The 14,512-nt window shown below is 37.8% G+C and overlaps 1 protein-coding gene across 1 annotated transcript; it reads left to right on the top strand.

The window, feature by feature from the left end:
* Positions 1–631: 631 nt before the first annotated feature.
* Positions 632–7,484, top strand: LOC122450353 (tripartite motif-containing protein 5-like). Its single transcript, XM_043482636.1, is given in 8 exon segments — positions 632–1,054; positions 1,622–1,717; positions 2,531–2,761; positions 4,706–4,728; positions 5,953–6,053; positions 6,384–6,410; positions 6,636–6,659; positions 6,662–7,484. Coding segments are annotated over 8 exon segments (1,488 nt in total). The 3' UTR covers positions 7,225–7,484.
* The last annotated feature ends 7,028 nt before the right edge of the window (positions 7,485–14,512 follow it).

The raw sequence follows: 14,512 nt of genomic DNA, 5'->3' as shown, positions 1-14,512 counted from the left end.
TTTACTGAAGTACAAGAGACAGTCATACTGATATTTTGATACTGAGGATATTTGGGGCATGGAGAGATGTTGGGTCACATAGGGATCTTAGTGGAAAAGGTGTCAGGTCATCCTTTTGTTTAGTAAAATTAAATAATAAAAATAATTCCACAGATAAGGATGTAATTTGTCATGTGACATGAATCAAGAGTAAAGTATTTAAAATTATTATGAAATGTCTTTACAGAATTGTATTGGTTTCTGCCAAATATCAACATAAATCAGCTATAGATATTGAACCTCCCTCCCACCTCCTTCCCCATCCCACCGCTCTAGGTTGGTATATAGTCCTGGTTTGAGTTCCCTGAGTCATAGAGCAAATTCCCATTCAATGAAAAAAATAAATAAAAAAGTTTAAAGTATTATGAAATATCCTTTTTGCCAGGTCACCAAGCTCCTTATCTTGTATCTTCATGTTTCATTTTTGTCCATCAATAATCTGGTATTGGACTGGACTTAATTTATTCACAACTAGTATCTTGCATTTCTATCTTTCTAACTCTGCCCCCTTATAAACCTTCCAACACACAGGAATCTCTGAGAAAGAGTACCCTCCGAAGTCAGGACAAGTCGGAGCAGCTGAGCAACACTCATGGCTTCAGGAATCGTGATGAACCTACAGGAGGAGGTGACCTGCCCCATTTGCCTGGAGCTTCTGACAGAACCCCTGAGCCTTGACTGTGGCCACAGCTTCTGCCAAGCCTGCATTACTGCAAACAACATGGTGTCCATGAGCGGCCAAAACGAGGAGAGAAGGTGCCCTGTGTGCAGAATTAGTTATGAGCCTGGGAACCTGCGGCCTAATAGGCATGTGGCCAACATAGTACAGAGGCTCAGAGAGATCAAGTTGAGCCCAGAGGTGGAGCAAGAGAAAAATCTCTGTCTGCGCCACGGAGAGAAACTCCTGCTCTTCTGTGAGGAGGACAGGGAAGTCATTTGCTGGCTTTGTGAGCGGTCCCAGGAGCACCGTGGTCACCACACATTCCTCATGGAAGAGGTTGCTCAGGACTATCAGGTAAGAGAAAAGAATGGAGGAAAGACAGGTTGTAGAGTGTTACTTGAGGGGAAATTTCCACTTTGCATTGGACTTTGTTTACCTGGTCACCATGGACTTGAGGCTTGTGATCTCTTTTCATCCTATGCCCACCTTCTGATGTCTGAGGGGTGTTTCTGTGAATTCCCCCAATTACAAAGTAATGATCCTATACACAGACTTCTGATCAGAAGTAGGTGGAGATCTGATGCCCAAAGAAGCTCTCATGATGACTTTGAACAGGAGGGTAACGAGGACACTGGGTGGATTGAGGTGTAAGTTGTTTCCTTGCTGCAGGATCAGGTTTCTTCCAGAACAAAGAGAACCAGTCTTCTTTGGAGAGAGAATGCTGACTCCTATCTCTTGAGTCTTAAGAATACATTCCCCACCTCAGATTTTCTCCCAGGTCATAGATTCTAATAGCTGTTCTCTATAGTTTTTGTAAAGTGGATTCTCTTTGGAAATCAGCCTCATTTCTCTCTCATTTATCCTCTACAGTGATGCTGAGAAAGTCCATAGCTTGACTCTGATGTGGTTCTTTTCTCACAGAAGAAACTCCAGGAAACTCTAGAGAAGCTAAGGGAGAAGCAGCTGGAAGCTGAGGAGTTGGAAGTTAAAGTCAGAGCACAGATTGCTGCCTGGAAGGTAGGAGAAGGCACTTCCTGAGGGAGTTAGACAGATATCTTGGACAGGACCTTGGGTGGTCACAAGTAGCGGCCTTCCTCTTTGTTCCCTGACAGCTGTCATTTGATTAGTCCTTTCCTTCATCCTATCCCTGATAGGGGTGGTGCTAATAAGGGAACATATCACAAATGAACATAGATTCTGGAAGGGAGGTATTTATACAGAGGACATCTGTCATGAGGATAACAAGGGAATTTCATATTCCATTCCTGTCATGTGTTTTGTCCTTGACTCTTCTGAATGAGACATTTGGCAATGGATTATGGCTCTGTCCTGGCTTCCCTGGTAGCTCAGCTGTTAAAGAATCTGCCTTCAATGCAGGAGACCACGGTTTGATTCCTTGGTTGGGAAGATCCCCTGGAGAAGGGATAGGCTACCCACTCCAGTATTCTGGCCTGGAGAATTCCATGGACTGTATAGTCCATAGGGACGCATTCAGAGTTGGACACAACTGAATGACTTTCACTTTCACTTTCATAGTTTTGTCAGACATAACTGAGCATCTTACACCTGTCCTCAGCGTTCAACCTTAGCAGAAGGTGGTGGGAGGGAGTCAAGAACAATACAGGAAGGCACGAGCATCCTGGACATCTATGTGAAGACTGAGTCACAGCCAGGGGTCCCATTTGACTATGAGTTGTCTTCAACAATGCAGACTTGGGACTATTATTTTGAAATGTGATGTAGAGAAAAAAGAAATATCATGTGAGCTTCCCTAATCATTGCTTCCCTCCTTTCTCTCTGTCTTCCTCTCTCTTTCTCATACTCCTGAAGGATCAAATACAACATGAGAGACAAAATGTCAAGGCAGTGTTTCAAAAACTGAGAAAGAACCTTAAATATGAGGAGGTGAAGGAAATGCAAAAACTGAAGAGTAAGGAGGAAGTTGGTCTACGTAACCTGGCAGACTCTGAGCGTGTGCTGATCCAGCAGAGCCAGTTGGTGAGAAATCTCATCTCAGATGTGGACCGTCGTTTGAAAGGATCAACAACGGAGATGCTGCAGGTAACATTGGGCAAGAAACCCCAGCATCTGTGATATGAACACTTGAGCTTTACTGTTCGTATGATATATAGCTTTCTATGTTTTTAACTTCACCCTTCTTATATCGTTGAATGTAAAATATATGTCCTGTACATAGCAAGTGGCTTTTTATCAGGTCAAAAAATCTTCCTTTTAATGGGGTATTAATACAATGACATTTAATAATGCAATCATTGATCTGGTTACATTTAAATTTATCATTTTTCTATTTGCATTCCATATGGCTAGTTTTCATTCTTTCAACTAGGTTCTTTTGTGTTAAACAAATATCTCGGGTATAAAATATTGTTTTGTTATTTTATAACTATGTATATTTTTCATTTTTTCCTAATAGCTGCTCTAATGATTAGAATGTTTCCTATCCCATTGTGATCTACTCCTGACTAACATCAACTTCATTTCAGTAAAAATAGAAACTTCCTGTACCACTGCTTCCTTTTCTTCCAGCAACAACACAATGATGCTTTTAATATTGCACCCAATCCTACAGGCAAGCATCTGAACTTTTCAGAATAATGAGAAGAAAAATTCTCTTTTCTTCTGGAGTTTATGTCAGGAGGTTTATGTTTTCTTCATTAACTGAGAGTAAAGTCAATATGAATGATAGTTGCTCAGTCGTGTTTGGCTCTTTGCAACCCCATGGACTATAACCCACCAGGCTCCTCTGTCCATGGAATTCTCTAGGCAAGAATATGGGAGTAGGCTGTCATTTCCTTCTCCAAAAGTCAATATAGGTGGACTAAATAGAATTGGAGAAAGACACAGACCAGATTCTGATGACAAGGTTGGAGCTTCAAAATTGAGCATTGATTAAAATTGTAATTGTATTCACAAAATTTTCTATCTATTGCAGTTTTATTTGATTTTTGTCATATACAAGAAAAGAGCAGAGGGACTTTGTGTTTTGTTTTTTGTGTGCGGACCCAGCTGTTGTACTAGTTTTTTGTAACATGGAAATAAGTCTAATATTAAAGACACCAAATATACGGATAAATATCTGCTCAGAAAAAACCAACATCTCTGATGATTAAGAAGATTAGATGGCTACAAACTGTTAAGGATTTGAACAAAATTGACTCAGCACAAACTAAAGTGCAGATAAATGCTCTAGTTTTTGGACAGTGATTGAGTGCTTATTGGTAACATTAGGAAAATGGGATACAAGAGAGGAGACAGTTTAGTTGATGAATAGTAAGTTACATATTAGACATCCTAAATTACTGATTCTTGTGACATTTTTTACCAAATAGATTAATAAGCATTTAAGAGACAAAACTGAGTAAAAGTAAAGATTTGGAAATCAACTGCACATGTGTATGTTGAACTTAAGGGAGTGAAAGAGATCACTGATAGTGTATAAAATGAGGCTAGAGAGACATGAAAAACACATACATTTGTTTATACAATGTTTATACAATTTGTTTATACAAATGTTGTTAATACATTTGTTTACTTCCAGCCTCATAAAAGCCATGTAAATAGCTTGAGGAATATTAGGATTATGTATTCATCTTTGTTTCTCCAAAGCCTGACTTTAAGCTTGACAAATAATAGTAGAATACTTGATACATTTGTTGAATAAATTAAAGAACCATTAAATATTCAAATAGCCTCATGGGGCATTTTATGCCTTTGCAGGAAAGTGAATATGTTGGTTTTTCATGTTCTTTCATCAGCACATACTAAAAGCCTCCTGCTCTTACAAGTGTCAAAGCTATTTTACCTTTGTTGAAAATGTGACAGTGTCACAAGAGTCTTCTAGAATGACTGGCCTCACTCTTGTTTTTACTTTTGCTCTCACTTTGAGACCATCTTATTCACACAATCAGGGGTGGAGGGGATGTAATTAAGATTTCTAAGTGGGAGGACCTATTACTTCTTGACTCATGTTTTTTTCCTCACTAGGATGTGAATGACATCATGAAAAGGTACGTGTGGGAGACCAGAGATTGTCCATTTATGGAATAAAAATAATTAAAATCACTATCTAGATGTATCTGGTGGCCACTTAGAGGAAAATAATGGTCAAGGAAGAAAAAATGGTATATAGATTTGCCTTCAATTTCTGTTCACAAATCAAGGCTAAATTTTTCCTAATGATTAAGAATGGACCAACTTCTATGGTAGATAATTGAGGTCATTGAAAGTCACAGAGTTTAGTCAGTAGCCATGATAGGAATAAGACGTTGCAATAACAGACTCCTGTGACTTCAGACGTTTAATTCACACTTGGTATCCTTATGCAACTCAGCTTTCATACATATTTAGTAGGTGCTTGAATTACTTTGGGAGAGTCATGTCTTTTTTATCTGCCAAGCACCCAAATTGGAGACAACTCCTTTATATTTGAATTTTGCCTTGGGTATAGAAGAGACTTGGCCCTTCTATATCTTTCTGGTTAGATTTCCAAAAACAGACTTGAATATCAAAGAATATTATGGCTGTGCTACAAACAATTGATCTATCTTGCTCATATACTCTAGAAGGCAGAGTGGAAAGAGAGTATCCTTGTGTTTGAATTTGCACGTGTACATGGTAGCATCAAGATTTTTACAAACACATGAAATTTAAACCACTGTTGCTTTAGTATTCCTAATGTCCTATTTTTCAAGGGTTTGTCATTATTCCCAGAGAACCTGAGATCTCAGGGTTTTCTGAGAGCCTCTGTATTGGGGAGCAGACTTTGAAGATCTGGGGAATCTCTAGACAGTGTTCTGCTACCTAACTTTCTGACACCTCAAACGCCTGGGAGCCAGGTCCTGCTCAAATGCCTGGGAGCCAGGTCCTGCTACCTAACTTTCTGACACCTCCCTGGAACACATATCTATGCAGGGATTTTTCCACAAATTAATATTTTGTGGTACCAAAATATTATTTCAAATAATTTCATATGCTTTCTAGAAGCTAGAGAGGGAGAGGTTAATGATTTCACTAAAGAAGGAAGAAACTGTCCTTCTGACAGGTCAATACAGTCCCAGGTCACACAGAGGATAACTAGGAAGGTGGACATTAGCACATTCCTTCTGGCACCAAAGTCAGGTATCCACTCTCTCTTTTCCCAAGACAGTTCAAGTGTATCAGTGGAGTGAAAGTCAGTGGTTTGAGAGGAACAAGAAGTCAGTCACGTGGGGGTCAATCTTTTTCTTCCCTAGGAGTGAAACCTTAACCCTGAAGAAGCTCAGAACTCTCCCCAAGGGACAAAGGAGAATGTGTTCAGCTCTTGATCTGACAGACATACAGCGAGTGTATAATGGTGAGGAATGCCACCTAAGTGGGTGTCTGTGGAATTCTTGTGATGGAGGGAAAATGGGGAGGAGGCTCCAATTTCTAGATATGGATAGAGACAGCAAAGCCCAGATACTTTGTGCTGACGATGCGGTCATATTTATGGGAAGTGACCAAGTGTTCGATCATCTTCTCTTTCATTAGTTCAATACCTCACCACAGCCCTTCCCCTAATCTGGAAAAAGTAGATTTCGGAGCTGACTTGCTGGCTTATATGTAACATTATGGTTTATTAACCATAATAATAATATTGGTTTATTAACCAATAATAATAGTGCTATTATTTTTATTATTTCAGGGCTGACAGATGTGCAACGCTACTGGGGTAAGGAAACATCACAATGTTATCAAGCTACCCTATTTTCATCATCTTTTAGACTTTTTCATTTTCTATTAGGTCTCATATTAAGATGTCTGTTTCCACTCCCAACACACACACACACACACACACACACTACCTTTCCATTCAAGTTATTTTAAAGATATCTTTTACCGCACCATAAATAAACCTACATAATAGCCCTAATCCAACTCTGTAATTTTTCAACAGTTCACGTATTCCTGAATCTTCTCGCTAGGACCTTGCCATTTCTGAGAACCAGAAGCAATTGAGATATGTGTGCAATTTGGAACCAAACCATATATATAAGAGTGATGATTTTGAAGATTATTGTGTCCTGGGCTCCCCAGTTATCACATCACAGAAATATCATTGGGAGGAAGATGTATCAGAAAAACCTGTCTGGATCCTGGGAGTATATGGTGGAAAACAGCATGGATATAAGAAGTTTCTATTTGAAAACAATGGAAATTGTCAATATGTTTACTGGAGATATCAACCTAAATATAGCTACTGGATTATAGGGTTAAAAAATATATTCAGAAAAAAAAAATATGTTCAGTTTGAATATGATGCTTTTGATGAGTCTTCTTCCTCAGGTCCCTTGATCTTAACCCTCTCCCTGAGTGTTCCCCCCTCCATTGTATTGGGGGTTTTCCTAGCCTATAATACTGATGTCTTATTTGTCAATGTCACAGACCAAGGAATTCTCATCTATAAACTCTTTTCATGTTCCTTTACTCAGAAAATGTTTCCATATTTCAGTCCTGGGAAACGTAATGCTCCCATAACTCTGTGATGGCCAAACTCTTGAACTTTCTTAGATTCACACTCACTTCTTTGTAGGATCTCTTGATATATGTGCATCTAAGACACCTTTGATTATCTACTATTGCCCCACCCCTCTGTCTTGTTCAATTTAAATATCCTTACTTCATCAAAGGCTTCCTTGGTGACTCATTGGTAAAGAATCTGCCTACCAATGCAGGAGACATTCAATGCGGTTGGGTTCAATCCCTGGGTGGAGAAGATCCCCTGGAGAAGGAAACGGCTACCCACTCCAGTATTCTTGTCTGGGAAATCCCACGGACAGAGGAGACTGGTGGACTACAGTTCATGGGGTAACAAAGAGTCAGACATGAGTTAGCGACTAAATAACAACAACAACAACAACAATTCATCAATAGGGTATAAGATTTGTTTGTGTCATATTTTCCCAATATCATTTTTGCATTTGGAGAAAATTTTAATTCATCATTCCCCATATCCTAAGGAAAAATGACTGATGCCTCATAAAGAAAGAAAAGTATTGAAGGGACGTCTCTGCCAAATTTTTAACAATCTCATTTCCTCTGTCACTGACTGCTAAGAAGGAAAGCTTTTCAACAACTTTTGCACACTGTCAGACACCTAGTTTAGGAGTCATTCTCTAAAGAATGAGTGCTGAGTAGTGTTTCTGTTTATCTATGATGTCCCTTATTCATCAAGGAATTAAGGAGAAAATATCATAAATGATATGTACTAAGAGAGGAAGTTTTGTGTCCAGAGCATTTGAGTTCAAGTCCTGTCTCTCTACACATTAGCAGTATAATCTTGAATAACATCCCTAAACATTGCTCATTTTCTTAAAGTAATCTTGATATTAAAATTGCACCATACATAAGATCATTGTGAGAAGATAAATGTTACTAAATGTAAAGCATCTAAGTGTCTCAGCTTAAATATTTGATCTATTAATTAATGAAAAATAAAACCTTTGTCAGTGTCTTATTAAACAGGTTTGTGCTTTCAGGGGCATAATGTTTTGTTTTATTTTTTATTGATCTCTCTTTTTCAAGATCCTAGACACCTTTGTGCCTCTGTCCAGACTACTGCAACCAGCTCTCCTTGTCACAGAAAACCATGTGTGTGTGTGTGTGTGTGTGTGTGTGTGTGTATAATTATTGTTAGAATTTTATTATGGTTTTTGTGTTTCTACACACTCGCTCTTAGCAAGTAAACTAGATTCTATGATACTCAAGATCTCATTTGTAAGAAAAAACAATTATACAAAATTTACCTGATTAGTATTGTGAAAGTTAAACAACACAATGTTTGAAACAATACCTCTAATTTCTAGCGCATAAGGGAGTAGTCCCATAGGGTGTCTGTTTTTTCTTTGGTTCCCTTTCACTGTGACTGAAATCACTTTAAGAATATATGCTAGTTTATTTTCAAAATTATTTCCATTTCTATGTTTTAAGAAACAGAATGTGTTAATTAAGAGATTATACCTTTCTTTCAATCTTACCTAATTTTTAAATAAATCTTTCTGTGTATAAATAGCTTTTTTTCTTTCTTTTTTGGCAACACCAAGAGACACATGGCATCTTAGTCTCCTGAGCAGAAATCAGACTGGCACTCCCCTTACAGTAGAAATGCCAAGTCTTAATCACTGGACTGCCAGGGAAATCCCATCTTTTCTTATTTAAAAAAACTTTTCTGCAGTAAATCTGTCTTATTGAAATTGACTTTTGATTGGTCACTTTGCCCAATTTTTAAAATTTATCATTCCTGATATGTTATGACTCAGAAGTGTAATTGTGGGATTTGTTACCAATTTTGTAGCTAAGTGTTTGTCTGTTCTGATCAGACTTACTATTGCAATAAGGTGAAAGCTGTCAGAAAGAAAAGTCTGTTGTCTTCTTTCATTGAGATAGGAGGGATTATTCCTGCAATGGATATTCATTTGGGGTGGACATACACATACACATTCATTGGTGGGATCCCCATGTCTTTTGGAATTTTTATGCCTAACTCTTTCAACAGAGTCAGAGTTTTAAAATAAAATGTGGATTTTTGGTGAAGCAGTATCTGCTTTATCCCTGCTTATTCCCAAGAATTCTCTACTTCTTTACCTTTGGAAGGCCTTTGATGAGTCAAGGATTTCCAAGGAGGATTTTTCCAGTTTCTGCGTGTATGTGCACACATACCTCCATGTCTTGGGACTTATTTAGGGAAACTGAAGGAAATTGATCTTCTAAATTTTTCCTTTGACCTCAGTCTTCCTGTCACCCCATTGCTACAATGACTGAGGCTCTGACTCACTACTAAACATCATAGTCTTGGTTTATTGACACATGACTCTCTAGGGATAATGATATCTTTTTATTTACTGAAAAAACTGATCCTTCAGTTCAGGATGAAGTATCTTGTTATGAGAATATGAAAATTTAAATTTTTATATAAAATAGAATAGAAAATATCTGCACACTGAAGGACATTCACTTTCTAAGGGAGGTTCCTGGCCCCAGAAGTAAAGGTCTCTGCTGAAAATAATGTGAAATCGACATTGCTCTCAATTATAGGGTCTCTTCTCAGTAAAGGAACAAGGAGGGTTTTTGGAATTTCTTCAATCAGTGGTGCTGGGAAAATTGGACAGCTACACACCATATACATAAGTGAACTCAGAATAGATTAAAGACCTAAATGTATGTCCTAAAACAGTATAACTCCTAGAAGAAAACCTAGTAGAACACTCTTTGACATAAAGCACAGCAATATATTTTTGAATCTGTCTCCTAAGGCAAAAAAAACTAAAGCAAAACCAAACAAAAGAGGCCTAATTAAACTTAAAAGCTTTTGCACAGCGAAGGAAGCTATCCACAAAGCAAAAAGACAACAGACTGAAAGGGAGAAAACATTTGCAAATGATATGACCAATAAAGGATTAATATCCACAATTTAGAAATAGTTCATACAACTCAATATAAAACAAACAAACAAAAAACCTAATTTAAAAATGGGAAGAAGCCCTGAAAAGATATCTTCTGTTAGAGAATACACAGCTGTTCGACAGGCACATGAAAAAATGTTCAGCATTGCTAATCACCAGAGAAAAGCAAATCACACCTGCCATGAGATAACATCTCACACCTTTCAAAATTGCTATCATCAAAAAGACCACAAAGAACAAATATTGGTAAGTTTACAGAGAAAAGGGAGTTCTAGTATAGTGTGAGTGAGAGTTTAGATGGGTGCAGTCACTAGGGAGACAGTATGGAAATTTCTCAAAAAACTGAAAGTACAAATAGCATATGATTTAGCAATTTCACTCTTAGGTATATATCTGAAGAAAGCAAAACAAAAACAAAAATTTGAAAAGATACCTGCACCCCAACATTCATGGCAGCATTATCTACAATAAAGAAATATGGAAGCAATCTGTGTCCATATAGTTGAACGGGTAAAAAAGTATACAAAATGGAATATTAGCAAAAAAAAAAGAAAAAAGAAAGAAATTCTGTCATTTGCAACAAATATATGGATCTAAGGTACATTATGCTTAATGAAATAAGTCAGACAGAGGAAATCAAATACTCTAGATTGATACTTACATGTGGAATCTAAAAAAATAAAACAAAGTTATGAAACAAAACAGAAACAGATTCACAGATACAGGAAACAAATTAGTGCTTGCAACTGGGGAAACGTAAGTGAGAAACAAGATAAGTATGAGTTTAAGAGAAACAAACTACTATGCATAAAATAAATAACCTATAAGAATATATTATATAACATTACTGAGAAATAACTTTAAAAGGAGTATTTCTACAAATACATTGAATCACTAGGTTTTACACCTGAAACTAATATCACATTACATATCAATTATACTTCAATAAAAAATATTTTAGAGTATTATAAAATAATTATCATTGTGAAAGATCTTTTCTTATCAATTTCATAGCTGCCAGGCCCTACTTTATAATCACAATAGCCTCTTTAACTGAATATACTTATTAAAAGTTGATTTAACATCCTATCCTAATTTTGCAGTAGTCTTATTTCATAAAAATTCCTTTTCTCTGTCTGTCCAATTTCAAAATATTATTATTTAAGGCACTGCAGGAAAAGTGGAATTTTGTGGAATTGCTCAACAATGTTGAAGGCAAACTTTGTTTCTCCTGGCTCACTTTCCCCTTCCCAGAGGGCTGATAAACATGGCCATCCTGGGGATGAAGAAGAGACCGCTCTCCTCCCCTGTTGCGAAGGGAGGGGGAATGTTTCTCTGGCACTGGTTATTCATGCAAGACTTGATTGGATCCCTATGTCCTGTCCTCTAGAATTATGAACAAATCATACCTCTTGAGTAAATAACATGAATTGATTGGTTTTTAGGGTCAGTATGTATTTTGAGTCATAAACAGCCAGATTTTTTTCAGAGCGACTGTCTCAGTTTTTATTCTCATGGTTCAGAAAGGAGAAGGAGATAACTTGGGGTATGGTGGTTATTGCAGAGCTATAAACGTGACTTTGAATATAGACTATTTTTGATCTGAAAATCTTGTTGACTTTTGGAAGGGACTGGAAGGCTCAGCATGTGTGAGTGTGTTAATGTGGCCTGCAAGGGAGGAGGATAAAATTTACTGTGAGGACCAAAGGTGATGAGTTTCATTGTGCAAGGACCTCTCTTTTTCTCTAGTCCTTCCTCCTCTGTCTTGCATCCCACAAATTCCATATTTCTCCTTTTACTCTCCAGTCCCTTTGAATGTCTAATCTGACCCTTCTTCCTGGGCCCCAAAGAACTAAAGGATTCCCTCCAGAAGAGTCTGTGTGTGATATTTGTATGAGGTATATGTGCCTCTGGAATGTGAAGAAAGAACTCTTTCTGCTGGTGGAGGATGTATAGGCTGGCTCTTTATCAGGATCTCATCTCTTTAACACCCAAGAACTCCCTTTCTTCAAAAACTCAAACTCCTATTTATGTGATGTATTTCTGGGGAGACTGATGTACAGCAGACTTGGATTGTAAAGTCTTGTTTCAATCTATCGTTTGAAAATGGTGGCTATGTAGGTATCACATGTTTCTGAGGTTGTCTGGTGATATTATCAAAAATACACTTGGAAAATATAGGAGGGAATCAGAGACTTGAGAGATTGTGAAAAAGTGGGGGTAGGTGAGACTGATGTCCTGGGAACCTCCTCTGACATATTACATTTATGGTAAGAAGAAACCAGTGAAGAAATCACAGTGGTGAGGTATAGAAAACATGGGCCAATGGGGAACCTGAATGATCCAAGCTCCTTTTCCCACCACCCAAAACCTGTGTCCAGAGCCAACTATGTTACTATCAATTACATTATAGGTTATTATGTTTTGAGGAACCAGAGAATAATAAATTCTCCTTCAAGCTGTTTCCCCTTCTAATCTATACATTTCTTGCTGGAGAGGAATCTAATGAAAGATTTTCCACTTTGGGTCTGTGACTTCTAACTGTTTCTGGTCTAAAAAAAACCCTAAAATATAGAAAGCAGTGGTTAGAGTTTGACCATATAGATAAACTACAGAATTAAGGTAAGTATCTGAGTAAACCTTTGGAACAAAACAGGGAAGATATGAAAATTGGTTAAGTTTTCTTCCAAGAAATTCATGTAAATGTTAATTGTAAGGCTAGTGCAGAGAAAAAGAGAGTGAGCCGGGCAGTCAGGCAAGAAAAGGAAATTTATTAGAGGGAAAAGAGAGGGTGAGTGGCTCCTAAGGAGAACCAGCGTTCTCCCTTTCTGATGGAGTCCTTCTTATACCCCACCAATGAGAAATTCTCTGAAGGGATGGTCACGTAGCCAGAGGTCTGGAATCTGGTGGTCTCACATCTTTGAGAATATAGGTGCCAGTGAGATAACAGGATGTCATTTGGGCAATTTGGTCAGTCTTACAGATCACTGTGATTTATTCTTTGTTTGCGAGGTCGACATAATGAGCCATCTTATTAATGAGACCCCATGTGGGCCCTATCATTAATAATACTAGAATTCCATTAGGTACCACAGCAATTATATTACTGCAACAATAGAAGAAAACCATGATCACCCTCAGTATGCTCAAGACAATTAAAACTGTATCAATAGCCATGTCACTGCATGTCTTTCTATTTAAATTTCACTACTTAGCCACAATTTGCAGCAGAACTGAGACAATAAAAAACAGCGTGGAAAATTTCCCTCCCTTACTTCAAAAACCTTACCACCATTTGATCCATGAGGAGAGATTCTCAGTGATTGCATGATGTAATAACACAGAACATAAAGGAAAAAAAAAAAAAAAAGCCAGTTCTCAGAATGCCATTTCTACAAAAGTTAGATCATTATCATTACACTTGAAAATCATTGTGGGTTTTAGTTCATGCACACCCAAGAAAATGAAACTGTTCATACGGCTCAACAATTATGCCTACATAATTTAATTCCTGCCTCATAGGTATGAGTCAAAAAGAGTTTATAAGCCAGTATTAGCTTTTTCTTCGGTGGATTATAAACAATACCAAAATATCTGTCCTTTAACTCTACAAGCATCTACTTTTCTGTCTCCCAATCTGCCAAACATCAGTTGATGTGTGCAGGTTGCTATGCTTTGCAGCCTGTCAGTCAAGGACCCAATATATATGATCAGCACCATTTATTAATTTATGTGTTCTTACATGCCTACAAGTTGCTAGATGAAATGACAGTGACATAGTTTTATCACAGTTAGTTTCTGGAAGACTGCCTCAGTAAGGAAGGAATGTGCATGCCTGAGTGTGCCAAGTCACCTCAGTCCTGTCCAACTCTTTGCAATTCTTTGTGACCGCCAGGCTTCCCTGTCCAGCAACTCCCGGAACTTACTCAGACTCATGTCCATTGAGTCGGTGATGCCATCCAACCATCTCATCCTCTATTATCTCCTTCTCCTCCTGTCCTCAATCTTTCCCAGCATCAGGGTCTTTTCCAATGAGTCAGTTCTTTGAATCAAGTGGCCAAAGTATTGGAGTTTCAGCTTCAGCATCAGTCCTTTCAATGAATATACAGGACTGATCTCCTTTAGGATGGACTGGTTGGATCTCTTTGCAGTCCAAGGGACTTTCAAGAGTCTTCTCCAATACCATGGTTCAAAAGCATCAATTCTTTTATGCTCAACTTTCTTTATAGTCCAACTCTCACATCCATACCTACTACTGGAAAAACCAAAGCTTTGACCAGATGGAACTTTGGTGGCAAAGTAATGCCTTTGCTTTTTAATATACTGCTAGGTAAGGTCATAGCTTTTCTTCCAAGGAGCAAGCGTCTTTTAA

Source organism: Cervus canadensis, chromosome 11 (assembly GCF_019320065.1).
Source record: "Cervus canadensis isolate Bull #8, Minnesota chromosome 11, ASM1932006v1, whole genome shotgun sequence".
Lineage (NCBI taxonomy): Eukaryota > Metazoa > Chordata > Mammalia > Artiodactyla > Cervidae > Cervus > Cervus canadensis.
Note: the sequence above shows the minus strand (reverse complement) of the source record. Positions and strands in the feature narration are given on the sequence as shown.